At 43.3% G+C, this 27,231-nt stretch overlaps 1 protein-coding gene across 1 annotated transcript in view; it reads left to right on the top strand.

The window, feature by feature from the left end:
• epha10 (EPH receptor A10) overlaps positions 1 to 27,231 on the top strand; it is a 140,649-nt gene that overhangs the window by 17,262 nt on the left and 96,156 nt on the right. The window contains exons 2-3 of the mRNA XM_066717577.1: positions 7,556 to 7,620; positions 8,363 to 9,032. Coding sequence (XP_066573674.1) covers positions 7,556 to 7,620; positions 8,363 to 9,032 — 735 coding nt within the window. The remainder of the gene's footprint in view (positions 1 to 7,555; positions 7,621 to 8,362; positions 9,033 to 27,231) is intronic.

Below are 27,231 nucleotides of genomic sequence, written 5' to 3'. Positions count from 1 at the left end.
AAACAAATAAAAAAAAAAACACGTCCGAATGACGTAAGGGCTCTCAGCTGGCAGATCTTTTCATAATAAAGTTTCCGCAGATATCATTAAATTTACAGTATATTGGTTGTTGTGGGGCATCCATTTTTCATTACCGAGCGCGGAGTATACAACAAGAATGTATTATTTAATCAAAGTGTATAGTGTGCTGAAGTGACTGAGATTAAATTTGATTCTGTTATTATTCAGGTTGACTGTATTCCTCATTTGACTAGGAGAAATATCATCCCCTCTGCCTCTGACCAGTCACGATGCGTTACTGTAATTGACTGTAATACACACGTTTGAATCATATACATCTCTGTATCAATCATAATAACGGCGCTCTGGTATTCTCTCAAATAACGGTGGATATAATTTGTTTCCTGTTGAAGTGTGATCACTGCGGATGCGATGGAGGGAGAGATCAGATTGTGTAAAGCTGCCAGGATCGAGCCGGGGCTTTCTGGTGACGTGGGGTTTGGCTCGGCCTACACAACGGAGAGCTGAGAGCCAGAAGTCGAGGTTGTCTCTGACCGGCTCCGGGTCACGCTTTGAGGGAGACGGGAGCAGTCAGACTAGCGCCACGACTACTCAAGTGTCCTGGTTTTAATCTCTTTTGTGGTTTTCGGAAAATCCTGCAGCATTAACCACCTGGATTTCATTCCCCCCTCCTTTCCAGTGCATTAAAATAATTACTTTGGATGGAAAAGGCACATTAAAAACTGTCAAAATAAAATATCCAAATGAAATGATTGCAGGCTCCCGAGGGATGATTCTGTATTCATCCTTTCCTTTGTGCATCTGTCTGTGTGCGTGTCAGTGACTGACTTTACTGAAAGATACACGAATAATCCCTAATTAAATTATTAACATTATTGTGAGAAAACCACAGCAACAAAAAACATAGAAGTGTAATATTGATGTAAAAATTTAATTTGTAAAAGCAGAATTGTAGTGCAATTTCTCTTGGCTGTATTTTTCCAAAAGTCTTTGATTTTCTTAATGTTAAAATGGCATCGGGCTGGACGCACTGCAGGAAGAAGAACTCAAAGATGGACAAAGGAAGCTATTGAATGGATACCGAGAGAGTGGAAGAAAACCATATAAAAGATGGGAAGGTGAAATCATAAACTTTGCAGGTGTGACGTAAAATAAGGAAGCTGTAGATCGCAGCTGTTGTATATTCTGAATTGTCTGATTAGTCTTCACAACGTTATGATTGGAAATGGATGTTTTACCAGTCTAGAAATATTCAGCTGAAATGGTTTCAGGTGCGTTCAACTGCAACAAAATGGCATTTGATCAAGGAACAAACTCAAACGAATGTACTGGACTGTAATGTCACGTTTTAAATGTGACCTGGCTGATATTTCTCAGTGTTTAAAGGAGAGTTTAAGTCGAAACACACGCACGGCATATGTGAGGAAAGAGACTCCATCCGGAAAAGGGATAACTTGATTTTTTTAGTAGTGCGATTTGCATACAAACACCAAGCTGAGCTTCCCGAAGTGCTGTGTGGAATAATTCATTCTCCACAGCCCAGGAGCGGCCCCTATGAGTGAGATTTGACAGTTATTGTGACAGCGGAGATCATACCTATTTAAAAACCGGGTTGGGTGGAATACTGCGGGGTAATTTCGGGTACGTCTGGAATTTCAAATTGGAGATGTAAATGCCCAAGCTTTTTTTCCTCTCTTCATAAACCCATTAAAGTGAATTTCCTGTCCTGAGCTCGGTGCCGGCTTTAAAAACCGTTTAGTATACAGGGATTGAGATTGGTAGCGGTCAGGGACTGAGGCGCCGCGGCACTGAGTCTTGATTTTCTGGGCTGTCCTAGTTTGACTATATTAATTACACCGCCCCGCGCCTGGAATCGGCCTGTTCGGAGGATTAGTGAAGTGATATCAGTCAGTTCAGTCCGTAGGTCATTAACGGGATACCTGGTGGGGGTTGTCAAGGCAGCTTTCAGGACAAAAGATTTATTTAACCAGTTTAAAATCCATTTAACGGGAGGCCGATGCTTTAAATCTATCTCACCTTGACAAGTTAATAACTCTTTAAGGGTTCAAACAGAGGACTGCTGGCTGGGCGGCTTCCAGGATTTAGAGCGCGCTCTTTCTTTCAGCACAAACGGGGAGATAGCGCCCCTTTTCCGATCTGTCAGTAATCGTAGTGCTTTTTTACTGGTCCCAAAGTGCACCAAGCAGCACTCACTGAGGAGATGAGCCGGGGGGTTTCACGATATCCAATGACACACAGGAGAAGCACAGCGTGCGCTTTCAGTGTCATTTCAATTTGCAACCTTCTGCCAAACCCAGACCGTTGTTCATATCCGAGACTTGTCGGAATCTTGTGGGTTGTATCCTGATTTATTTTTATGCAGAAACTTGAGTCTGAAAGGGCTTTAGAGGTCATGCCGTCCAAATTCTTTGATAAAATGTCAGATTTGGTGGCTTAGCTCACGGGAGGCCAGATTCCCCGCCTCCGTACTTAAGATGTGGGTTTGAACAACACGCTCACCTGACTGAGATGTTTCTTTGATTGCACTGCGGCGAGAGCAGGAGGGGGGGATCCTGATTACAGCTTTCCACTTCCGAAAATACCTGATTTCTTATGTGAACTCCTACTGCCCAGTGATTGAAACACCTGCTCCACTAATCTACCTACTTAAAAGAAAATGCTTATGGCTTAAATTTGAGCTGAAGCCATTGAAAACACACAACTGAATTCCATTAGAGTAAAGGAAGGGGTATCATTCATATTACTACTATATTGCATTAATGTAACCATATGACTTTACAACTGTGCATATATTAGCTTATTCTGAGACCAATAAGGGTGAGAAGTAATATGTTTTCCTAATCAAGAATAACATTGACTAATTCTCAAATACCGATAAATAAGTCCTTCTGAGTGAGGAAGTGGTTCTGATTGGCTCTAAAAGCAATGACCCTAAATGCTACAGTTACTTTAATCAAACGTTACTTTACTTATAAGTGACTGTCGATATAATGAACAGTAATCCCCCCTCATTTGTGTATTACGCTCAGTCACTTTTATTTAATTGATAATTGATAATCATTGGACAATGAAGGTCTAGTCTGTTTGTGGAAGGACAGTCGGTCAACAACATGGTTTTGCCATTTTTACCGAGTCTGTGAGAGAGGAGCTCTGATCTGGTCTTCAGCACTTTAAGAAGTTTAAATTAATTCTGCCTCTTGCATAATTAATCTTTAGGTGAATGCTGCAGCTTTATTCTGTTCATTTAAAACGGTCCCATACTATAGAAACACAGTGATTACGCTTGAATTATTACTCAGAGGTTTAAATGTATAAGAGATTTATAGGCACTCGCATTAAGATCTAATTCCCAACGGGGCGCCAGTTGTATGAAAAAATGATAAGGGCCACATTTTTCTATGTAAGAGCAAATTCAATTTAAGTTGTAGTCCGTCCATAGCCAATGGAATTAGACCAGAACACGATGGGGATTTTTTGTGTGTGTGAAAGTTTTTGGAATAAAATAACGCTTTAAGCAAACGTGAGAGGCTATATTTGTAATATTGTGTAGCACTGCATTTGGGGGGCCGTTACTCCAGATACAATCTGTCCACAAGTTTTAGCGGAGGGGGGGTGGAAGCTGTGACATGTGGACGCATATTGGCGTCGTTTTTTAAACAATACCAACTTTGAAATGTATTTCTCGGGTCTTAATGTGGCGCAGCATCTGAAATGCCACAGAGATCCTGGGGGATCGAGTTAAAGTCATGGATCTCCTCCAGATAGGTCAGAAAAGACTCATTTCAATAAGCTCTCTGGAGCCAGAGGAGCACTGCAGGCTTTGATAAGACCTATCAGTCTGATACACGCCCGACATATTTTTACAGTGCGGTTCCCTCTGAAGAAGCAAATATTTACTCTCCCCTTTTCCCATCTCTTGAGGATAATGCGCATGCCATCGTGGAGTAAAATTAGCCCAAATCCCTCTTAATGGAAACCTTGAACTTCTTTGGCAAGGATGAGAGCTGGAGGTGTTTATAATAAGCGGACCAGAATCGACTCCGCACTTAAATCCGGCGGCACATTTCAATCCAACGCTCTTCCACCGGAGAACTTTGAACTCAGATACTCGTAGAATAGAGATGTAAAACTGTAACGGGGAAACAAGGTACATTAGTGGAATTCATCTTCTTTATTGCATCTGCATTGTGCTTTAAATACATAAAGAGTGGTTTTGTTCTAGTTCTGTCATCTCAGTTTTTTTGTTGTGTTTTGTCACCTGTGGTGTCTGTAGTGTTGGAACACAATGTACCCCATTCAAAGTTTTTGCCTCAGGACGAATTTGTAACTCCTATTCTCGCAATAAAATAAAGCATAACTTCCAAAAGTAAGTTTGAGTGAGGGAAGAAAGTATGAATTGTGTTTATCTATTCATGCAGAACAGCTTGTCCTTTGCTAGATCTGCTCATCTGGACTTTGCCAGGTACCTTCGATGACGAAATTTAGCTTCTGGACACAAATCTGTGTCGAATATGTGGATCAGATCTTGTTTTGTTTTCCCTCCTGAGAGCTGTCCGAGGTACTGAGGGGCTTGTGTCGATGCGAATGTTGAAAAGGCATTTTATACTACAGAAAAAAGGCGTGTATTGAATATATAAGTGATTTCTTTACACCTGAATCACGCAAGAATGCTCCTGTATTCATGTCGCCTCTGTTTGTCTTGTGAACGTCAGGGACGGCTTTATCTCTCTCTGGGCGTCAGTGAGCTACATTGCTCCTCTTACCTCTGCCCTGCTCTCTGGGTGATCTTATTTGTATTTGTCCTCCGTGCCTTCTGAAAAGCCCATTAGGGGACATATTGGAGTGAATTCAATTGATCCAAGGCATACCTTAAACTACAAATTACATGCAGGATAATGAAAACAAACAACTGCGCACTTCCTCTGGGCTTTTGCGAGTATTTTTTCTTTGGAAAACCAGCATCAAAATGTGATTGTATTGCATGAGTGTATCAGTGTGTACACGGCAAAAGCATCATAAAACAAAGAGTGTATTTCCTTCTTCTCACAACCAGAATGGCGAGAATCTGATCCGTTGTGACCTTAAATGATTGGGGCTCAGAAAGCATTGCCCATTGAGCCTGTTTAACACACCGCACATGATGCCCCACGCAGATATATTGCTGTATCGAAATGCCGTCAGTAAAGGCGTGAGAGGAAAGTGACAGAGAATTATGCACGGCCTCCCCCTGTCTCTGTACTTATGTTTTCTTTTCCCGCATCGATCGACTATCTAGAGGAAGTCTATCTGTATCTAATGAGCCTGCACTGGCGCTTTCCTTCAGCGCATACACAAATACAAACACTGGTTTGAATCGCACGTGCGCAAAAAATAAATTATAACAATCGACCGGAAAAAACGTGTGCTTTGATTCCCATGTCACAGAGAGGCAGGAGAGAGAGACGCATTGATGTTCTTCTAATGTTGTCTTCCCCTCAATTATAATTATGATTTTGTGTGGCGTTTTTTCCTCCTGGTTCAGAGAGGGAGCCAGACTCAGTCCCTTGTACGCACACAGTCATTAGTCTCATTGTCCCGTCAAGCTCGCCATTGCTCATTTCGTGACAGCTTGGCATTCTGAGCAGGGCCTCGCAGCCCCAGACGTGCACTATAATGCAGCCCTTGTTAATTGCAGTTGTTTTGCGGTGCAGTTGACGACTTCCCTACAATGAGAAATGCACCGGGGTTCAGTGTGTGGACACATGGCATATCAATTACAATCAGAAAATGTCAATAGAGGGCTGGGAATCGGCAGGAGGGTCTCGATCATATTTCTCCCCGAATGGAGGGAGATTCTCTCTTCACACTGGATCGAAAGGTCAGTGATTCTGTTGAAGAGAGGTGTGCGGGGGGGCAAACAAATCTGACCATTTTTAACGCTAACAGTTCAGATCAGGGCCTGCAGATTACATTTCAAGCTTCTGTGTGAGTTACTGGTCAGAAGTCATGAGTTAGTATGGCCTTGATTCAGATGAAATGCGTGTAACCAAAGTTTAAAAGCATTTCTAGTTTTCCTACTTTGATCCAAAGCCTTGATTGTGTGTCAGTTTTTGGTACGAGATGATCTGCAAGGTTGACTTTTTGATTGTTGCACTCGTGTCTCGTTAGCCTGAACACTCGTCAGGAGAAGACTAAGGATGAGGCGGCGGTGGTGTATCGCACTGTTTTATGTCCTCAACGCAGTTTTATTTGGTCTTGATGGTCTGTTTTAAATCCTGAGTACTTTTGAGGGCACAGCATTGAGTACCGGCCTCACAATCTCCCAGTAATAGTGGTTAGAGATGTGGGCAGCACATAAGTGGTCCTCAGGGACGGCCCATTCATACAGATAGGGCCCATTATGGATGGAAACGGCAGAAACAAAGCAAGGGAGTGATTATTTAGGCCCAGTCCGAGGAGCTGTGGAACCTCTCATGAACAGGGGGCCGTTAATTTGGGTCTGGAGCCACACTGCTGTTTCGGAGGCGGGGAGCTGCTGGGGGCACGGTTTGCTGTCACCATTATCCACCATCTCTCGCCGAGATCCTGGGAGCAGCGTGGCTGTTGTGTGCCAGGTTGAAATGTCAGGGAAATAATGAAGCTTTGGTTTGGGTTTCACACTGTGGCATTATACCGCTGAGAATGGCTCACTCCGTACTTTTTTTTCCTCCACACTGTAAAGCTTTTTACTTAATGCACCTGCTAATATGAGCGCACAGGCCCTAGCAGTGGGACAGAGGCCAGCTCTGTGTGCAGCAGAGAGCGAACAGACTGTTAATGCAAAATGGGTTCCTGCCGGCAGGCTGTTCACTCACCTGCTGAGTTCGCAACGCGCTCAAAGACGGTTTCATTTCCCAGAGTGCATTATCATATCTTTTCTGGATATCTATACAGTTTGGGGAAAAAAATGCACACAGCCGATTTCAGATAAAGGATAATCGTAGCTCACTAATCTCTTTATAGATCGTGTCGCAGTATTTACAGCCCTTATTTAGACAACAATGTCTGTTAAAACTGTACGTATTGATCACTGATCTAAATTTTTAAGCATTTCTTCAGCTCAGAACAAACTGTAGATTTCATTTGATCACACTGGTACAAGACTTTGGACTGCCACTGCCAAAGAAAGACAAAACTGATAGAAATACTGAATTTCTAAAAGACACGTCTGAAATGTGCCAGGAATGTTACTCTGTAAAAATAACATGTCAGGTTTGCGCCACTTTCCAGAGAATATGCAATGATTACATTTAGACTTGATTGAGTGTGTCCCTGCTTATCATAGTGTAATCCTTTCTTATTTATCGTCTTTATCCACAGTCTTCCGAGACAAATATGCAGAGTGACTCAGACGGGGGTTTATGAGTTAGAACAGCCTAAACCCTTCCACGGTTCCTCTCGATGCTTTCGTCTGTGCACTTGCTTTATTTACACAATGTGTTTTATTGCCGTGCCACAATCCTGTGCTAACACCCTCCCCTGTTTTAAATTGTAGTTCTTTTGCTGAATTCGAAAGAGTCGCAGGCAGAGCTGGGCTGGACCTCCCACCCGTCGAATGGGGTAAGTGTTTATTCTGTCGACTGCTTTGGCAACACGCCTGTTTGGGCGCCTGTTGTATTGTTAATTTTGCCCACCTGAGCATCAACAATGTCTTTTACTATGTACAGTTAATATGATGCACTATCCCAGTGTTTATAATTACTAAATACCAGTAAGACAACATTTAAATGTAACCCCACTTCATTTCATCAGTTGACTTGAACCGTACTTTATATGAAGGTCGATTTACAGAAGTCAAAATGTGTTCCCTGAGCTGTCGTTGAGCGCTAATTAAGACAACGAGTATTAATTCCACACCTTTGTATTTTAGGATTCGTTTTTGCAGATAAACCATTAAGCAAATGAATACATTGCTCATCCCATAAAGCAATCAAGTCATGTTTCCCCTATGTAACTAAAATAAATGAACGCAGGACGCTTTATCTCTCCCCATACAGAGCTTTACATTTTGTGTCGGTTTGTGGAGCATGTCACATTGGAGGCTGTTATTCATCTTGTTAATTCTACAAATGACAGTGATTAAATACAGAGTGCGATGGCACAGCAGATTAATCAGCACATCCACGACGACTTTCAAAGCTTTCCGCCGTCCTTTGTTTGCATCTCCAAGCCGAATCGAGTTTTCACCAAATAGTAATGTAGAAAAACACGACTTTGCGTTTCTCCTGGTCTGTTCAGGTCAACGGAGGTCTAGCTTTGGAAATCCCCCTGCTGAAATTAAATTAACTTTTGTACTTTTCAGTGGGAAGAGATCAGCGGAGTGGATGAGAACTACAAGCCCATTCGGACGTACCAGGTATGCAACGTCATGGAGCCGAGCCAGAACAACTGGCTGCAGACGGGCTGGATCTCCCGGCAGAATGGCCAGCGGATTTTCATCGAGCTGAAGTTCACTCTGAGGGATTGTAACAGCATCCCGGGAGTCGTGGGCACCTGCAAAGAGACCTTCAACCTGCACTACATCGAGTCGGACACAGACCTGGGCCACAGCATCAAGGAGAGCAAGTACGTCAAGATCGACACCATCGCCGCCGACGAGAGCTTCACACAGGGGGACCTGGGGGAGCGCAAGATGAAGCTCAACACCGAGGTCCGGGAGGTCGGCCACCTCAACAGGAAGGGCTTCCACCTGGGCTTCCAGGACGTGGGGGCCTGCGTGGCCCTGGTCTCGGTCAGGGTGTACTACAAGAAGTGTCTGTCCACTGTGCAGAACCTGGCCGTGTTCCCCGACACCATCGCGGAGGCAGCATTCTCCACCTTGGTGGAGGTCAGGGGGGCGTGCGTCAACAACTCGGAGGTGGACATGGATAATCCGCCCAGAATGCACTGCAGCGCCGAGGGGGAGTGGCTCGTGCCCATTGGGAAGTGTAGTTGCAGCGCCGGGTTCGAGGAAGGACACAGCAGCTGTGAAGGTAAGAGATGCCGGGACTTTTGTTTTCGCTCGAGAGCCGGATTAGTGCTTCTTCTTTTCACTCCACTCTTATTGCTGTGACTAACGGTGAATCGCACTTGTATTGTGCAGTTTGTGAAGCAGGTCCCCAGCATGTAGTGTACAGTTAAAGGTCTTGAATATTGGATGCCGTTTTTATTGTGTTAATGAGTTACTAGCGTCGCTACAGTTAGGCCCACAATTGTTTCATGTTAACAGTAGTGCTTCAGAAAACTTGATCAACCCAAGCAGGCCATCTTGTGGGATTATGCAACACAGGAGGTGTAAACATCACACCAAAGTTGTGCGTCTCCTGAAGATGCTCTTAAAAACAGACTTGCCAGAGGAGGTGGGGAAGAGAAGGCGACGGATCTGGAGTCTCCCGCTGAGAGACGTCCCTGGACCGACGCCACCGTTTTTCAGGGTGACAATGGCGAAGTGCGCAGTGGGAGAGGCGTGGAGCCCGATTTAACACGTCGTGCTATCGTGCGGTGAGAGCCAGTAACCGTGGGCCTGTGAGACGCAATCTGAACCTGTAGATGATGCGAGACCTGTGCTGAGAACAGCGCTGGTGTGAGGTGCGTCACTGAAGGTTAATTTCGAATGAATATGATTGACCTTTTCAGAATCCAGGACGTATAAGCCGTATTTGAATAGGAAGTGATGACGTGGGGTAGGGGTCTCATTTTTAGTAGTTTGAGTTCATTTTCATGCAGACGTGCTTACTTGCACAGCCTGTGTGTGTATGTATGTGTGTGTATGTGTGTGTATGTGTGTGTATGTGTGTGTATGTGCGTGTGTGTGCGTGTGTGTGCGTGTGTGTGCGTGTGCATATCCACACAACCTCACAATAAGCAAACGATCACCAACGGTCACATAGCAGTTGCATCTTGTGTTACGCAGGATTTTATGGAAACGATGGTTGAGAAGAACGGTATTCATACAACAGTCGCAGAAGATTGGGGATCTGCTGACCTATATAAATGTTTTACATATATTGCTTTGATTATAAAAATAAAATAAAATCACAGCTATGAACTCTATGAGCATTCGAACAGCAACAAAAACGCTTCCTTGTCAATGAAATCAAACCCCTCACCCGTTGCCGGGATTAATCGAGCGCTTTGCTTCCCTTCTCTCGAACGCAGCATGTCGGGCTGCTGAACTGTAGTAAAAAACCCTGAACGTTCCTTGTCTTTTTAGTGTAAATGATGTTGTTTTCCGCTGCATTCTCAACCTTTGCATACTGAGCAGCTGCCGTTTCTGTCGCTCTAATATTTCCATGCTTCATAATCGCGGCGACACGGCGTACAAGATGGAAAATTGAATTTCAAACAGAATTCTTCAAAGTCTGCAAATGGCGTTGACACCCCTTTTTTATTCTTTAAATGAAGTACAAGATATTTGTCAGCAAACAAGAGAGGCGGAGGATTACAGTCGGCAGGCTGTTGCTGCCGCAATCGCAATCCAATATTTCAAATCACTTCAAAGTCCCGTAAAGACTTTTTTTTTTTACGGCATAAATATATAATCACACTGGAGTTCCAAGGCTCCTGGTGACATTGATTTTCAGTAATGCTTGATTAAACTCTCGAATTAAAATTGTGCTGGCTGTGTGTCTGCGGTGGTAATAGTCACATGTGCATCGCAGGAATCGGAGCCGCTTTTACACCATGGACAATAACTATAGCCGATCTGTTGATGGTGGTTGTATTTTTGACATTCATGTACAGTAAAGACTACTGTTCTTTTTTCTTAGGAATCTTAGGTAGAAACGATAAATCTCTGTCAAACTCAAAGCTGTTACAAAGTATCGGGTTCCATCTATTTGGTGGAAATCTTGGAATTCTGTTTTTCGGCAGAATGGATGTTTGTGAAATTCTCTGTAATGAAATCTCTCTTTTGGTCTTTCTGATCTCTCGCTATCCTCAGTTGGGAGAGCTAAGCCTTTCGGAAACACTTAATTCATTTTTTATTTTGCATGATTTGCTTGACCCGGCTACACCGATGGCTGAACCCGCCGCGCACGAGAGGAGAGATCTTCCACGCCGTTTTAATCTCCCGTCCCGTACGCATTAAAATCCCCCAAATTGCCAATCAGAATTTCATGAGCTGGGATTGGGAATGCGGCGATAAACGCACATTTCCTCTCCCCTTTGTTAACCTTTTTGATTAAGTGCTTGTCAAATGGCAGGGCAGTCGCTTATTTAAATGCTAAAGCTCTGAACGTTAACCTTTCAGTCTCTGTCACAGTTGAAGATCTCAAATCAGCCGGCCAAAACGCATGAATTATATTCTCTGGAAGCGGCGGCCGTTTCATGTGCCTTAGAGAGACGGTTTTGAAAATCATCCCTCTGTGTTTGTTTTGTTTATATCTCACACGATTTCACTTTGTTATGTAAAAATCCCCTCCGTGACGTTAGATACACCGGGAGACGCACTCCGTATAAATAAATACACGACGCACTCCGTATAAATAAATACACAGCTGAGTAATTAAGAGTGAGCGTGAGATCAATTTTAATTCACGTATAAATATCAGATAAAAAATAAAATTGGTCGTGATTTTCTTCAGTTGAATGGAAACCAGAACTGTCAGAAAGTCGTGGGCTTCATAAATAAGTTGATTAGAGTCGTCTTAGATTCAGTCTATTCCCAGATGGGAGTTAAGATAATTCAGCATAGTGTGTGTGTTATACAAGGAACTAAAGGGATAGAAGAAGGACAATAAATAAATGATGATGCATAATGAAGTAACTAAATGGGAGGGATATTGGAGCACTTAATGAAATCTCAGCCCTGAAATGTAATCACCACAGGTTGGGGTTTGTGTGTCGTCTACCGTCATTGTTCACTAGACAAGAAAAGTTTCCTAAATTCTCACACACAAGGAGTAGAAAAATACAGTCTGAAGAAATACACCTTGTCTCAAACCTCCCGGCTTCAAACTTCTCAATCATTTTGAGTCCGAGCTACCTAAGAAACAAACTCGGTGTGTCTGTGTCAATAACAGATTACAGTAAAGGATTAAAATAGTCTTCCACACAAGCAGACTGGATTACCGGCGGTTTTATTCATGTTCTTAGTCAATATTTCCAGATATGCTGTCATGCTATCCAATCTATACCCTTCTGCTTGACATATGATGCATTGAATGACATCATCAAACATACTAAAGAGAAACAGGATTAAAATCCAACAGCTGTTATTACTGTGATAGAAATGGCCTCCAATCTGTTGAATCTGTGTTTCCAAATATTGTGTAACTTGTTGGATTTTTATAACATTCCCTGAGCTCCTATTTTAACCCTTCTGCCCTGTCAATAAATCTGTATTCCAGCTTTCTTTTGCACGTCCACATTTAGCCGTCGGAGGCCCTTCCTGAATATTAAGTGAGTGCAGGGAAACAAATTCTGCAGAGAAAGAAAAACTCCTGAGTAAATAGTGACCCTTCAGAACCATTTAAAGTGTTTTACATACTGGGACGCCATCCAGAATGCAATGCAGCTTCTTCCACTGCACATAAAATAAGGGTACCGCTTTTATTTTTATCATCAATATAGATAAATTGTGAACTGCATGGGGTGATTAAACACTGGGCTGCAGACGCCGCATAGCGCTTCAGATTTTATTCATTTTCTGTGTAGCTGTCTAGCATGTTCGGTTGGATGACATCACCGTGGCTTTTTGGACACATCCTCGTGTCTCTTAACACCTTTTTACAGGGTAACCTTGACTCGTTGGGTTTGCTGATCACTGGTCAACACAGGCTATAGGACTGCAGGGACTGCATATGGTTTTGTGGCTTGTCAACACTCCCCCCCCACACATTGTGTTGTGTGTTCTGCTTATATAACGCCAACGTAATTTAGTCTGCACACCTTGAGCTCTTTCTGCTCAGTTGAATATGTTCATTTTGTAAGCTCTGGCTTTTGAAAACATCATCCTCAGGACCATAAAACCTCGTGGTTTGTGTTCCTTCCCTACTCTGCTGCTTCGCTGAGCCCTTCATTGAAGCCATAGTTTGCCTTCTGAGACCTGCATCATGATTTGTGTAAATAGTATATTAATAATAGGTTTAATAGTTTGTAATTTGAAGTCTCCAGCTGTGTAAGAATCCAGAAGGAACTGGAATCTCCAAATCATTATTTGTGTATACTGTGCTTTTTAAGTCAGCAAAAAGTGCTGGATACAAATATAGATACAAATACTGAACACAAATACATGCAACAACTTTTTTTAAAGGAAATCAGTCCATTGAAATAAATTCTTTAGACTCTAATCTATGTATTTCAAGTCTCAGATTTTGAGGGAGCATTTTGTCACACAACTCAGATGTTTGCGACAAAACCACACATTTCAGAGTGGCCTTTTATTGTCCCCAGCACAAGGTGCAATGAAGTGTGTAATGATGCTGTTTAATCAGTCACTATAGAAGCGTTTTAGTTCATGAACAAGAGCAAAAACGGGACGTTGTGGCAGCAGCAGTGTGTCTCAGCGGTCAGGACTTGTGAACAACTGGGTTAGGTTGTCCTGGTCCAGGAGTGAGTGGCGTAGTGCTTTCAGGTTTCAAGGGGGACTTTGAATGGTCAACAAGCAGAGCCGTTGAGTTGTTAAGACTTAAACTTTGAGTGACATCAGAGGGGGAGAAAAAGAGCAAAGCTTTTGTCAATGGCTGTGAGTCTCTGGGTGATAAAAGCATTCATTTTGTACATTAGCTCTCAGTTGTACTGTATACTTAAAACGGTGATACAGTTTGGTGTCAGGACAGGAGCACTAATCTGCCGTCGCCGTTTGCAGGACAGCTCGTGCGTGCAAGGTGTGAGAGAGTGGAATAGGGATGGCTTTTTCTGGGAAGATTTAGCGGTGCATTAATGAGCCTGGCAAAGTGTCGCGCGCCGGCTTTTTGATTAGCGATTCTGTGTACAGTTACTTAAAAGCACAGGAGCGAGGCCTGGATCGGTCAGTCCGCCCGCTTCATTTTTGGACTGAAGCTCGTCTGTGCTGACTTCGGAACCTCCGCAGGTGAACAGGTTAACGGGCCTTGTTTATAAAATCACTTTAGTTAATTTGCTGTCGGAGAATTAACCGTAAAAGCATTTGCTACCTAACTACCACGGTGAGATCTTGTTATTGTTCACAGCTTTTCTGTGACTCGCGTTGGCACGGCGCCATGCTACGCCATCTGTTTGAAGTTAGGAATTTACATAGTGGGTCCCCGCAGACACTTGCTAATGTTTCAGATTTCTTTGTGTTGAGTTTAAATAATTAATATCCTCTCAGGAACAATATCTGGAGTTATTTAGTGGACATAATTACGTTTTTGGGGGGTTGGTTTCTTTGCTTGAAAGGGGGGGCTTAGTCCTGGAATGTGTTGGGACTCCACAGTGTTGTCTGGGTCCACAGTTTTAAATGCTGGGGTCGATCACACAAGAAGAGTGACTGATTGAAGCACCTCCTGGTTTCACCTTGATTTTTACCCCGGCCGTCTTGCTTCTACTGTATCTATCATTTAATTTTTTCAAGTGCTTTTAGAAGTTCCTTGTAAATCATATTTTTTTTTATAGTGCGATGGAATACTGAAGGTTTCTGTGATCGATCCTTCTGTCTGTTTTATGGACCACCAAGGACAGGTGGACCAATGTTTGTTTAACCCTTTTGATGTTAACTGCTTTTCACTGTATCTGAAGTTAGCCTTTCATCCCTACTTTTGTATTGAATTTTGTAGAAATACATAAAGAAGTGTTATTTGGAAATCCGCCACTTGCTCTTGTCCCAAAGCTGTGTAATTCATAGTAGTGTATCGGCTGCAGGGCTGTTTTGCACAGTAGATGGAGGGAATAGTAAGAATGAGGAAGGAAAACATTTTAAAGCTTATTATTGATGGCAGCATCTTTTAAACGTGCAGAAGAGGCTTTCCAATCATCCACTCAGCATCTAGTTTTTCACTTGATGAGTGTCTTGGCATGTGGAAATTAGCGGAGGGAGTCTGGGCTCCTGTCTGTTTGAGGCCTGACCTGTAGAGTCCGGGGATTGGGAAATGGAAAGACGCTGCTCGACTGGAACACTGTTGTAACTTTATTGTAACTTCAAGGTCAGACTTGAAAGAAGGATCTCCAGGAGACCAGTGGGATGTGTGTACAAAGATGCTCAGGGCGAGAAACAGGAGTCCGCTCTATAGCCAGCGCTGTAGGTTTGTGGGGTGAATCAAGTCGTGCTTTTGAAGTTCCTTCACCGAACTCATTGTGAGATTCTTGGATAATGATTGTTTTCACTACCAAATAAGCAAGATGGCAGACTGGCTTGCTCTGATTGGTAGACCTCTTTAATTTAGCAGGAAGTGATAATCCAGACCCAGGAATATAAAGTCCCACGTCGGGTGTTGCTGGAGCCACCGTTGTCTGGACAGTGTTGACCCATTGATGCACTGATGGATATTCCCCACCCGAGTGCTGGGGAGTTGTTACACAATGTTCCTTTGCCACATTGAGAGCAACGTGCCAATCGTGAATAGAAAGTGTGTTTTCTGTTAAACCTGCATTCTTACAGACCCACACACTCACACTGCAAACACGCATCTTCATTGTCAACAGGCTGCCCATTGTTATATAACATTTGTGTGCCGTACCGAAGAAAAGAAAATGTGCAAAGTGTTTATTGTGAAGTGGTACAAAAAACAACCCACAACAACAAATGCAAAGCCCTCAACAATGGTTGAATGGTTTTTAACCCCAGCATGTCCTGGCACTTTGCATGAACCATTTCCAATCTGTAAGCTGTGTGATTAAAACTCTATCCTTTGATTGTTTACCATAGTAGATTTGCATGGTGATGTAGCAGTTTTCCTGTGGTTTATCTCACAGGAATCATTTCACATGGGTTGTTTTTTGGTTTATAATGCATCTCCATGCTCTACCACAAATTCACTTTGCTTTTTGACATTTACTGAGCTTTCACCACAGTATACTGCAGCTACCTTTTTCATAAGGGTGAATTCAGACTTTTCATTAGGCAATCTCATTTTGGAGTCAACACTTTTTCTCTGTGGTCGTGGCACCATTCATGGCCGATTCTTTTCACTCGTTTTTTGTGCTTCGGCGAATGTCACACAGAAAGAACTCAGAGTTGAATAGGTCTTTAAACCGTGATTGTGTTTTAAACGGTGCTTACGCACGGCTCCTTGCTCACAGTTAATGGATAATGAGTTTATGTAACTTACAAGTACATTTTGAGTACTTTAACAAGGACATCTTTGAACAAACCAAACGGAAGGTAGCCACATAATTTGCACTCACTGAGAATAAAGCCACAATCAGTCTGGTTTTAAAGAGGGTTTGCCAGAGGAATAGCTGATGCTTTAATTAAGAAATAAAGACAATTAATCAGAACTAGAGCTTTTCTTGCCCTTGGGTTGGTCGAGCGTAAACATTGAAAAGTGGAAACTTTCTTGTAAGGCGTACTTCCAACCTGATCCTCTCGTGGGATTACGAATCAATTCCAGACAAGTGTCGTAGAGAAGTCTGCTCTCGTTTGACTCGAGTCAGTCTGGTCATCTCGGGGAAGGTGTTTGTGTACGATTTCAGCTCCGCCGTGCGAAACTCACTCAGTCAAGACCCACGTGTCTCTAGAAAACAAAGAGGAGGTCACCACAAGGAATAATTAATTATCTGGATGCAATTAACAGAGATGCGAGGGTCTGCATTTCAAAAAGCACAGCGCTGCTCGTATTCCCTGACTGAGCAGATGCATGTCTGTCTGCAGCCGAGTATCTGTATCTTATTTTGAGCTATCGGCCATCACGATCTGAGGGCTTTCCTGTAATAGTGAGATTTGTGAGTCTTTAAGACTGGATGAATGGAAGTTAATCGTGGTGGTATTTTAATCTTACATTATGAGCCGCTTTGTGTGCAAAAGGACTGTCTAATTAAACTGGTATGTTTAGCGAGAGTAAATACTACTTGTTTGTGTTGTACTGTGGGCCTTTTGCCAATCAGATTGGTTAAAGGGGAAAAAATACATTGATGGTTCACACTGTTTCAGAACTTAAAAACCGTGTTTGAAATTGGAAGTCCTTTTGGGATAATTATGCTTTATAGTATTGCTATGTTAAAATATAATATTCAAGAACTACTTTGGAAGAGCCTGATTTAATACAGTAGTTCATTACTAATGTAGAAACATGATTCCATCTGTGTTGCGGAGATGCGTCTAAATGGAAACAGTTCAATTTGTTCTTATTATGTAACGTAAATTTCCATGCACAATATTAAACCTGTGATGCATTTGTCAAGGATTTTCAACGGCAGCGGGTAGATTTAATATCAAAGCTGCTTCATACTCTGTGTGCTCTGTACACCCCCCAGCCTCCATATCCTTGATTAACTTCTGTGAATCACCCGTTTCAATATATTACTTTTATTTCTGGTGCATCTCCCTGCATTTTAAACAGATTTTAAGACAGTCTTTTATGTTTCTATTATTATAGTCGGGTTCAACAGACCAAAACAAATGGGGGCGGGGGGTGTCAGAAGTTGATGCCAGTCTTCTGAAGCGTGCGCTGCCAAGCCATGCGCTGCTTTTCACACCGCGAGTCCACGAGGCAAACGGCCGAGCTGGTGCATCATGGGAAGGGAGGAGGCGGCGGTTCTTGCTGCGATCGCTGCGGAGCTGCCGGCTCTCCGTGAAGCTATGGTTGCTGTTGCACGACGGGCAACTGACGCTCAGCCCAGTTCAAGCCCAGCAGAGCCCAGCCGTGATGAGCCAAGCGTGTGCCGCCCCGTGGGGAATCCCCGCCACCGTCAGCCTTCCCTCCGTGTTTACAGTTATTAAGCAGGCGCCTACAGCCTCGGATCGGGCCGAGGGCTCCGCAAGTGGCCTGTAATTAACGATGTCCAAGCGGAGTGTGGAAAATACTTCAGAAGTTGTAGACTTTGCTATACTGGGTAAGACACTTAGATCGGCCAGTGGCTGATTAAAGTTGATGGCCACCAGACCAGCAGACCACAGACAATGAAACGAAGGTTGACAGAAGCAGCAGAGCAGCCGTTGTCAAGTCTTTCCTTCAATTCAAAGCGCCCTCGTTTGTTTTGTCTGTTTTCAGGGCATCTTGGGAATATTCGGAGTCGGCTAATTCATCATTCCGCAAATGTGGAATGAAAAGAAACCTAATTATCTATATCTGCGCGGTAAACTTGTAGAGTTATTTTTCATTTTTTACTAAAAGCAGAAATCTGAACAGGATGTGTTCAGGTGTAGTAGCTGTTTGGCTCATTTACAGGCTGGAGCAGAGCTGTGTTTTTTTTTTCTTCCTCTAGTACATTCAAAATTAATGCATCGACTACAATAGAGAGATGAACTTTTGCCAGAAAAGCTTTTTTCCCTCCCCCTGCCTTCGACAGCGGTCCCAGCGCTGCTCCTAACTGTTGTGAGAGGTTTCAGTGAATTCTCCGCAGAAGTGCGCTTGAAACCAGATCAGTTTATTAAAGATAAACCCAGCGTTGTATAGAATGATCTGTTTAGGGCAACTGTGGAAATGTGGGAGACTAATCTCTCACTAATCATGTTAATAATAATAATATTTGTTTCATGCTGATGGAATCAATAATATGAACAATCTTTTTATCCGGGACTGAAGAGAAACAAACATCTGCTTTTCTGTAGCAAAACTGTATTTCACACCAGCAAACATAGACAGTTTTCAAAGCCTTTCATAGTAATAGCTTTTATATGAACTAATTTAAGTGAAAACATCATGAGCTCCTCTGCTTTACATTCACGCAGTGCTGGCAGAGAGCTTTACTGGTCTAAATGCATCTGTGAATGGATTGCGTGCATGACCCTGCTTTATTGCTTTCGGTCCGTGTGTGTGTGTTGTAGGATTTGCAGTAGCTTCAGAACAGTGGCGGATTTTATTTCCCAGGTCTTAATAGCGGGCGTAGCAGCGTAGAGACGATCTGTTGGAAATGCACCGAAGTCTTTAGAGACGTCTGTGAAGAGCCATCTCTTAATCGTGCGTGCAGGAAGAGAGAGAGACAGAAAACAGGCCAACTAGGCACCAGGTAGACCATTTTGGAAACTGCCTCTACTCTGACTCTCATTTCTTTGACCTTTCTCTTCTTAGCCTGGTTATAAAAGTATGTGTTCTTCAGTTTGCTGACTGCGGGATAAATTAGTCATGAACAGGACATCTTGACCGAGTTGGACAACGGTGCTCAGCTGTTATTTTACACTGAAAGGTTTAATCTACATGGATACATCGCAGTGTTATAAATACTGTAAATCAAACAAGACATTTCAGGTCATGTTTCACTTTGGCGTAAGATCCCAAAGAAACAAATGACACGTGTGCCTGGAATGGGTTTGCCATTCTGTTAACGGCTTTCACTGGCAGAAATACAGCCGCCTCGAGTCTAACAGCGGTATTACTTTCCCGTTTTGGATTTTAAACAGTTAATTTATAGCAGCACTCTGTGTTTGGCGAGCTCGAGCGTCCCTCCGTAATTGAAGTGAACCTAAGTGTTTTTTTATTGGACGTATTCGCTCTAAATTAAATTCTGCATTTGATTCACGATAGATGTTCTGCATTAATGTATTTATCTATCATCAGAAGCCAAAGCCCGGGTCACTCTGCGTTTATAGGTTCTGGTATAGCCGCAGAAACCCGAAAATGATTGACGCCACAGTGTTAATACCATCCCTGACATTTACACCAGCTACATCTCCACCGCGCCGCATCCCTCCCCACCCCTCACCTCCCGCTCCGTGCAAGGAGAATCTCAACGAAGCCCAAGGTTAATATTTGCCGACCCGATGCGTTGCAAATGAGATGACTCTGAGCAGACATTGAATTAATGTGATGGAGACCTGTACCCGCAAGAAGCCGGCAGCTGGTTGCTTTTGACAGCAACATATAGATTGTAAACTGCTCGCCCTGTCCGACTCTCCATTTCAATTTATTTCCCCTGTTTTGACAGTGTTGGCATGAGCCAAGTTTCCCTGCTTTGTCATTCTGCCGGCAAGCGTTCGCTCTTGGAAGGGATGCCAGAGTGGCTGTTTTCTCCTTCTCCGTCTCCTTCCCCCTCTATTGTTTTCACACGACTAAAATCATAAAAATGTAAAGCCTACCAGTCAAACGGTCTTTTTCATTTTATTTTGACAGCAATCTATTTAACAAGCATCCCAGCACCGCTCTCTCTTTGGTGTGCGTGTCAGAGACTAATAGCGCTACAAACGCACTCGGAGGTGCTGTAATAAATTACCGGCGCCGGGACCCCGGGAAGTCTCGGAGAAGCGAGGTACTTTATTTTCACGAGGGGGGCTGTTGAGACGGGGCCAACTGGGAAACTTGCCCCAGACAAATCCATCTTGAGGAGACCGGAGGAGTGTTTCAGAGGCTTGTCAGCAGACAGCCGGGGATGTGACGTGTGTCAGAATCTCGACAGCGCATCGGTAACATGCTAGTCGACGGGATGGGGAGATGACAGAGACTCTCTTGTTCCATTTCTGTGAATGATTATGAGCCGTGTTTAAAAGAATAGGGTCATTATCATTCTACGATGTGAGTGATGGCTGAGTATCTTCGGAGAGTTTAAGAAAAGGATTGATTTCATCCGGAGTAGAAGAAATAAACAGTGTTTTGCCAGAGACAACCCCGAAATATCTTTACAGTCCAATTCCTTTTTTGGTTGGATGGGGCTTATGAACTATTCATGCACTGCGGAGACTTAATTTCGGCAGGAATCCAGGGCAATTACTTTTACAAGCGAGCGAGAGCGCCACCCCCCACTGAGAGAGGTGGCCAACCCAGTCACATGACCACATACCCTTTCACAGCGCTTTGAAAAAGAACGAGAAAAAGCAGTATAGACCCTGATGTGTAACAGTAAAATCATTGATATACAGATATTCACTTCACCCCACTAGGCTACCCCATGGGGTCTGACCTCAGAAGCCCCTTTTTAAAAGATGACTTGAGAGGCATGCCCCAAAAGAGAGAGCTTAATATCCAAGAACGTGTGATTTACAAACACATATTCACCAAAATAAATCCTTCTCTCAAATGTAACTGTTTTTATTTTGTTATTCAATCATTTAACTTTCTTTTTCTTCCTCTGTTCATCTATGGATGCATTCATGTTTCACACAAAACTAAGAAAGATCTGAGGTACCTTTCTTTGTGTAACAAACGCACTGGGTTCTGGGATATCGCTCCGTTCCTGTAAGAGAGCACCCAGGGTTCCCTCTGATCCTTAAATTGACTCTCACTTGTGCCGCTTCTGTACTTTCCAAACTATGATTTGCTACGCGTTCGCAGCTCCATTGTCTCGAGCGCACGGGGGGGTGCTTGTAAATCGAGTTACCTGAGCTCTGCGGAGTCACTCGGCTGTGTTTAATCTCCCTCGGATTGCCAAGGAACTGCCTTCGGGGCAAAACCAGCATGGTGTCGTTTCAGATCCCGACGATCGGGCTCGCTCTTTCAAACTGATATTTTTGTGTGCGTCTCCCACAATGGAGTACAGTGCGGCGTTTCTCCTCTTTGTCGCTGCACATAACAGCGAGGATTACACAATAATGATTCCATAGGGGATATAAGCCGGTTTTTATGTCAAAACACATTGCCCTTCTCTGGGCTGCGTTTGTAAAGATAAGAAGTGGGTAATAGGTTGTTCTGATGGAAGTCTCCGTGCGCTGATTGTTGTTTATATGACTGTAAAATTCAATTAAGGGCTGGATATCATGGATGGCATTATGGGCCGAAGATGACATTTAATTTGCAGTGAATCAAACCACCTTGAAGGCACCCGATAGGTCTTGAGTTGTTTCAATAAACACCCATAAAACCCTAATGCCTCATGACCGTGTCACATAAATAACAATGGAGGAAGACGGGGAAGGCTTGTGCTTTTATCGAGCGCAAGCGTATGGGAGTTGTGTGTTCGTTAATTATGCTTAAGGCGTATAAATTTACAAATAATAATACAGACGACACACCAATGAAAATTTGATTAGCCTGGTGTGTTTGCGCTGTTTATTATCTTATCCTGGGAGCCAGACTTTGATGAGCTGAATTTGAATTACCTGAAGGCCGTGGCGATTCCTCACGCTTTATCAAGAGTGTTTTCTTAACTTAAATGAAAACGTCGTGGCATCAAATATTTATATTATTATTATCGTGCTTTTTTATTTTTATTGTCAGGCATTTTTCTCCTCATATCGACAAGAAAGCTCTCAAGAAATGGAGATTAATCATTCGTTTGTTGGTTGGCGAGGGCCACAACAACGCTTCGTGGGGATTAGTAAACACCGTATTATCTTTTTAGCACTCTTTCTAGGAAGATGCGTAGTTGTCTGGTAAAGTTTAGAGTTCATTCCACCTCTTTACAGCGTCAGACACCTGTATTTTCTTGATCTATCTTCTGTCAGACTGCCTAGGCTCTCAAACACAGATCCGAACGCCACTTCTTGTCCGTGGTCGTGAAGGGGTTATCTCTGGGGATACATTGACATGCTGGTTTAATGAGGAACTCTGAAAGTACCGGGCGGGTTTAATAGACTTTATTATCGTGCGTCTATAATTGTAATGCACTCACTGCTGACCTGAAACCTTACATCGACGGTGCAAGAGGCCGCTTATTAGCCAAGATCTGTTTCCATGGACGCTTGGCTGGAGCACCTCGGGATCCCAGAAGATTCCTTATCCTGCGCAAGGTTATGTCCAAGAAGAAGTGTCGCCTCAGGAAGCGATGCACTCGATGGGAATATCCGTTCCCTAGCAGTCGGGAGTAAATCGGCGATCGACGAGCAAAGTTTTCCAGCCGTTAAATGTTCTTGGGTTTCTGAGATACTGAATAAACTTTCAACATCAGAATTATTTTCTACATTTCTGTTGCTGTGCTGTTGGTTTATTTTATTTTATAAATTGTGCACAGTTAATCACTCTGTAAAGCGCTCTGTGGCTACACAGTGAAGGACGCTATACAAATTTAAATTGATTAATTGATCCTGTGTACATAGAAAAAAAAACTGCTATTTGTTCATTATTTACTCATTTAACACATATATATATATATATATGTATGCTGTGTAGCTGACCTTTCCAGTGTTTTCCATTGTAGGATTTTGGCACAACCCACTTGTATATTATTTGATTAATTAATAATCAGTTAGGTTACATAATTAAGCAGATGTTGAAATCAAAGACCTGCACTGAAACAGATTTGCTTTCCCCAGCTACACAAAGAGTTAATTACACTAGTGTCAAATGTCATTCAAGCGGATCTGTGTACGGCAAATTGGCACAAATATTGTGATTTTAATTACTCTCTGAAAACATATGAGAAACATCAGGATCCCAAAGGGAGTTTGGATTCAAACCCAGTTGTTTCTCCATCAGAATTACAGATTCTGCCTTTTCTTTGTTTACGATCTCCCCCTCCAGTCAGATGTCGAACCTGAATGTCCTTTTATGTGCTCGACTAAGTGCGTCTTCAAACAGAGAGGAGAAAAGATTGTGTTCCCGTCAAACGAGATCTCGGATTGCTCTGGGCTGCGCTGTGCAGCCTCTCTCTCTCTCCCGTCTTTCTCTTTCTTCTTGCTCAGAAGTGGCAATCACAGAAGTCGGGGGGACGGGAGGGACAGCCACACCGTGCGTTGTTTAACAGCGGAGGCTTGTCAATTAGGAACAATCTTCACTGACCAGCCAGTTTGGGAAGCTCAGATCTCAACTGGGGGCTGATTCGCAGACTGTGGAAAATTACATCAAAGATTGCTAACTGATGCCATAGAAGGCTGGCTAATGGGGCTGGGTTAAGTGGCGTGGAGGGAATATCAAGCTGACAGACATGAGAGGGAAGCGATCGCTGCGGTCTGTACAGGACCACGGGAACGCTTGAGTCATAGAGGGTTCGATCAGGATTCAGGATTGAACCGGGTGCCACCGTGGCTGTAGTGTCTGATTATAGTCAGTTGTACGATGTTGTGAGCTTCAGAAACTGCGTGGCTTCAACAGATGGGAGAAGAAACTCGACTGCATGTCCTTGAAACAGGTGTCAGGTGCGCACGGAGGAAAACAATCACCTGAAGAGGAAATATGTCTCCCATTATCATCGAGGACCTGTGCTTATTTAGTGCTTTAAATTATGTACTATAGTATATCAAAGTCAGTGTGTGTGCATTGTGATGACATGCGGGGCAAGAGACTGGCGACTGCCCCGACATGCGCCTAACCCCACCTATAGAAGCGTCTGTCGGGTTTTTTCAGGGCAGATCAGATTTACAGGGTTCAAGAATGCAGAGACCCACGTGTTGTGTGGTCAACAATAGTGCGTTTTCATTACCGTCACATTTACACCAGGGCTTCGTCTGACCTGGTGCCGGCTGATCAAATGGCCGCAAGTTCAATCAGTAGAGGACTGTGTTTTACTGCCTTTGTCTCTAATCAATGGCTCATAACACACTCTCCGTATTACTGTGCGGAGCAAGGCTGGCCAGCTGTGGTCCTGGAAATCCACCCATACTTTTGTTATATCCCAAATATTAACGATATCATAGTTTCAGCCATTTGGCTTAATTAGTAAAAATGGCCCTGTGCTCATCAGGGTGTTGACTGAAGACCTAAAATACCTCAAAGACCGTTCTGTTCAGGAGCAGGCCCGGTGCCCCGTCTCTCTGCTCGAACCCAATGTCTCAAAGCCCAAAGTTTGAAAGTAGTGCAACTGTATAATGAACACATGTATAATATGTTCAATATTGTAACAATCTAAAAAAGTGTTAATGATAGTTGATTACCTTTCATATTGAACAAAAATGTCTAAAACAGAACATATTCAAATACTTTCATTAATTGTGATTTACAGTTTTATTACATGTTAATAACAACGTTAATAATTCAATAACAGCAATTTTGGACATTTAGGCCATTAGTATTCTCCTGCTAGCTAATATGCATTATAATAATATTTGCACTTCTCACAAAGGCTTTTGCCAACATTGTCAGCATAAAGGGTAAGTCTCCGATTTGATCCTTTTTATTTTTTGTTCATAATTAACATGATCTCAGGATTTTCCCATTCTGGAGACTCCGGCACCCTTTTCATTATAGATGTATCTGTGCATTTTAATCTGGCTTTTCCCATGCAGACTTCCATCACGTTCATGGATATTTACCGTCACGGGGCATTAGTTTTGACAGTGCGTAATATCATGTATGGAATAATTATGGCTTCAGAATAATCTTATTCCCACATAAATTACTGCGTGACAGTTAATTCTTGTGCAAACTACTCAGAAAATTACAGGCATCGCAACACAGTTTGTGAAATGTCCGCGGTGGTCTGGAATATTAATAAACTCATTGGGAATTGATCACAGATTTGGGGTGTAGCATGATTTCATTAACGGGTTTCATTAAGTGTAGGGACTGAATCAAAGCTTTGACCTGTCCCCGAATCACAAAGCACAAATCTGCAGCTTTTCCACGGTTTAATGTATTTTTAGAGGCCACTTTCTACTATTTTTAAATTAAAACGTGACTTTTTAATTTGAGATTTGCGGGTGGGTCAAAGTTTTGATTTGGTCGCGCCGCTGTTTCAACTTTATGTCAAAAACTTCACACACTGTCTTCGTTTAACTTGAAAATTACAACCCCAAACCTGTTTCCTGCCGTAATTCAGTATTTTACATTTCTGTGCTGATCTGAAACATGATCGTCGTCACCCGCACTGCCGTGATTGGTCTGCTTAGTGAAACTGGATTCCTCTGGCGATACCTGAACTAAATTTGAGCCGTTCAAGCCAATGCGGACGGCGGTTTTGATGCGAAAATGACGGAGCATTGAGTGTTTTGGCGAGCGATTCACCACACTGAACAAACTCGTCACGGGGTGTAATGGCTTGGCATGGAGCGATGTCATTTTGTTATTGATCCCCCTCTCCCCGACTTTGTCCTCACTGCCGATGTGTCCTTCTAACAAGATTTTCCCTTCTTTTGTCACAGTTTGATTTTGTTACAATATCGCTCACAGTTTGCTGCGTATCGATCGGCTCTGTGAAGCTGCCGGGCCGGCGCTGTAATCTCAACAGTAGGTGAATGTTTTGCCGGAGGGGCCGGTCAAGCTTGTGGATCAGGGCCATTAACGTGTGTATATATAGAAAAACTCTGCACGTTTTCCTTTAATGAAAGTGGTGATTCACTTCTCTCATGTTGGAGGATGCCGTTGTTCCTGTGGAGCAGTAACCCAGCGATACACCGGTAGTTCACTACTCTGCCCTGTTGAAAGAACTGGGCCCAATAACAGAACTGGAAACGGACGCACACTGGCGCATCGGAAATGTGGGTCTCTTTCCTCTCTTGCTGGTTCGTCCAGTGAATATAGAGGACTGCGGTGCGGACTAGTAGCAGGCCAGTCTGAGTGGGAGCGAGCCGGAGCAGAGACGGAGACGGAAGATGATGGAGTCTGGAATCCGAACCTGGAAATGCTCAGGGTTGCGATTTCAACCCTGTATTGTGTTGGTGTGTGGAATTGGCTCTGTGTGTAGAGAGGGAGATGTGTTGATGTTTAGTTGAGGCTCATAGAGGAGCCAGGATTTTGTTCATAGTTCTGTATAAAATGTTTATCTTCAGTAGGGCTCTGTATATAAATATGCACCTGTTTCACTAAAGCCTGCCTATTAATCAGGCCCAGCACTGTGTACAGCCCACTCCCACACGGTGCCACAATATACGTACATACATATATACATGTTTTAAGGTATTCTTTTTTAATGTATGTATATTTTGTTTACTTATTTGGCACAGTTAGATGTTTTTTATAGTTGCATTTGCCAAGCAGCTCAAATGGAAGATCTAATATCTAAAGAAATCAACACTGCTTTATAATTGCTGTTAAGGGAACCCACTGCGTCAGGTTACAGACCTGGGGAAGAGAAGTCCTGTTTCCCTTCACCAGTGAAGTCAGATTTTGGTTTATGGCTGCAAGGAGGGCAATCGGGGGTTACATGCGTATATTCTACACGTCTTACCAGAACACAGATAAAGACGTATATTTATTCAGCTGGAACAATGCATCAGCCGCGGGATGCACTGAGGACTGAACTGCGTTTATTTACTGCCCCTCCGCTCCCCTTGCTGCCGGCCGTGGATTATGGGAGATCTGACGGCCGGAGCCACTGAGTCACACGACTTCA

This window comes from Amia ocellicauda, chromosome 11 (assembly GCF_036373705.1).
Source record: "Amia ocellicauda isolate fAmiCal2 chromosome 11, fAmiCal2.hap1, whole genome shotgun sequence".
Lineage (NCBI taxonomy): Eukaryota > Metazoa > Chordata > Actinopteri > Amiiformes > Amiidae > Amia > Amia ocellicauda.
The sequence above is the reverse complement of the archived record's forward strand: the minus strand, read 5'-3'. Positions and strand labels throughout refer to the sequence as shown.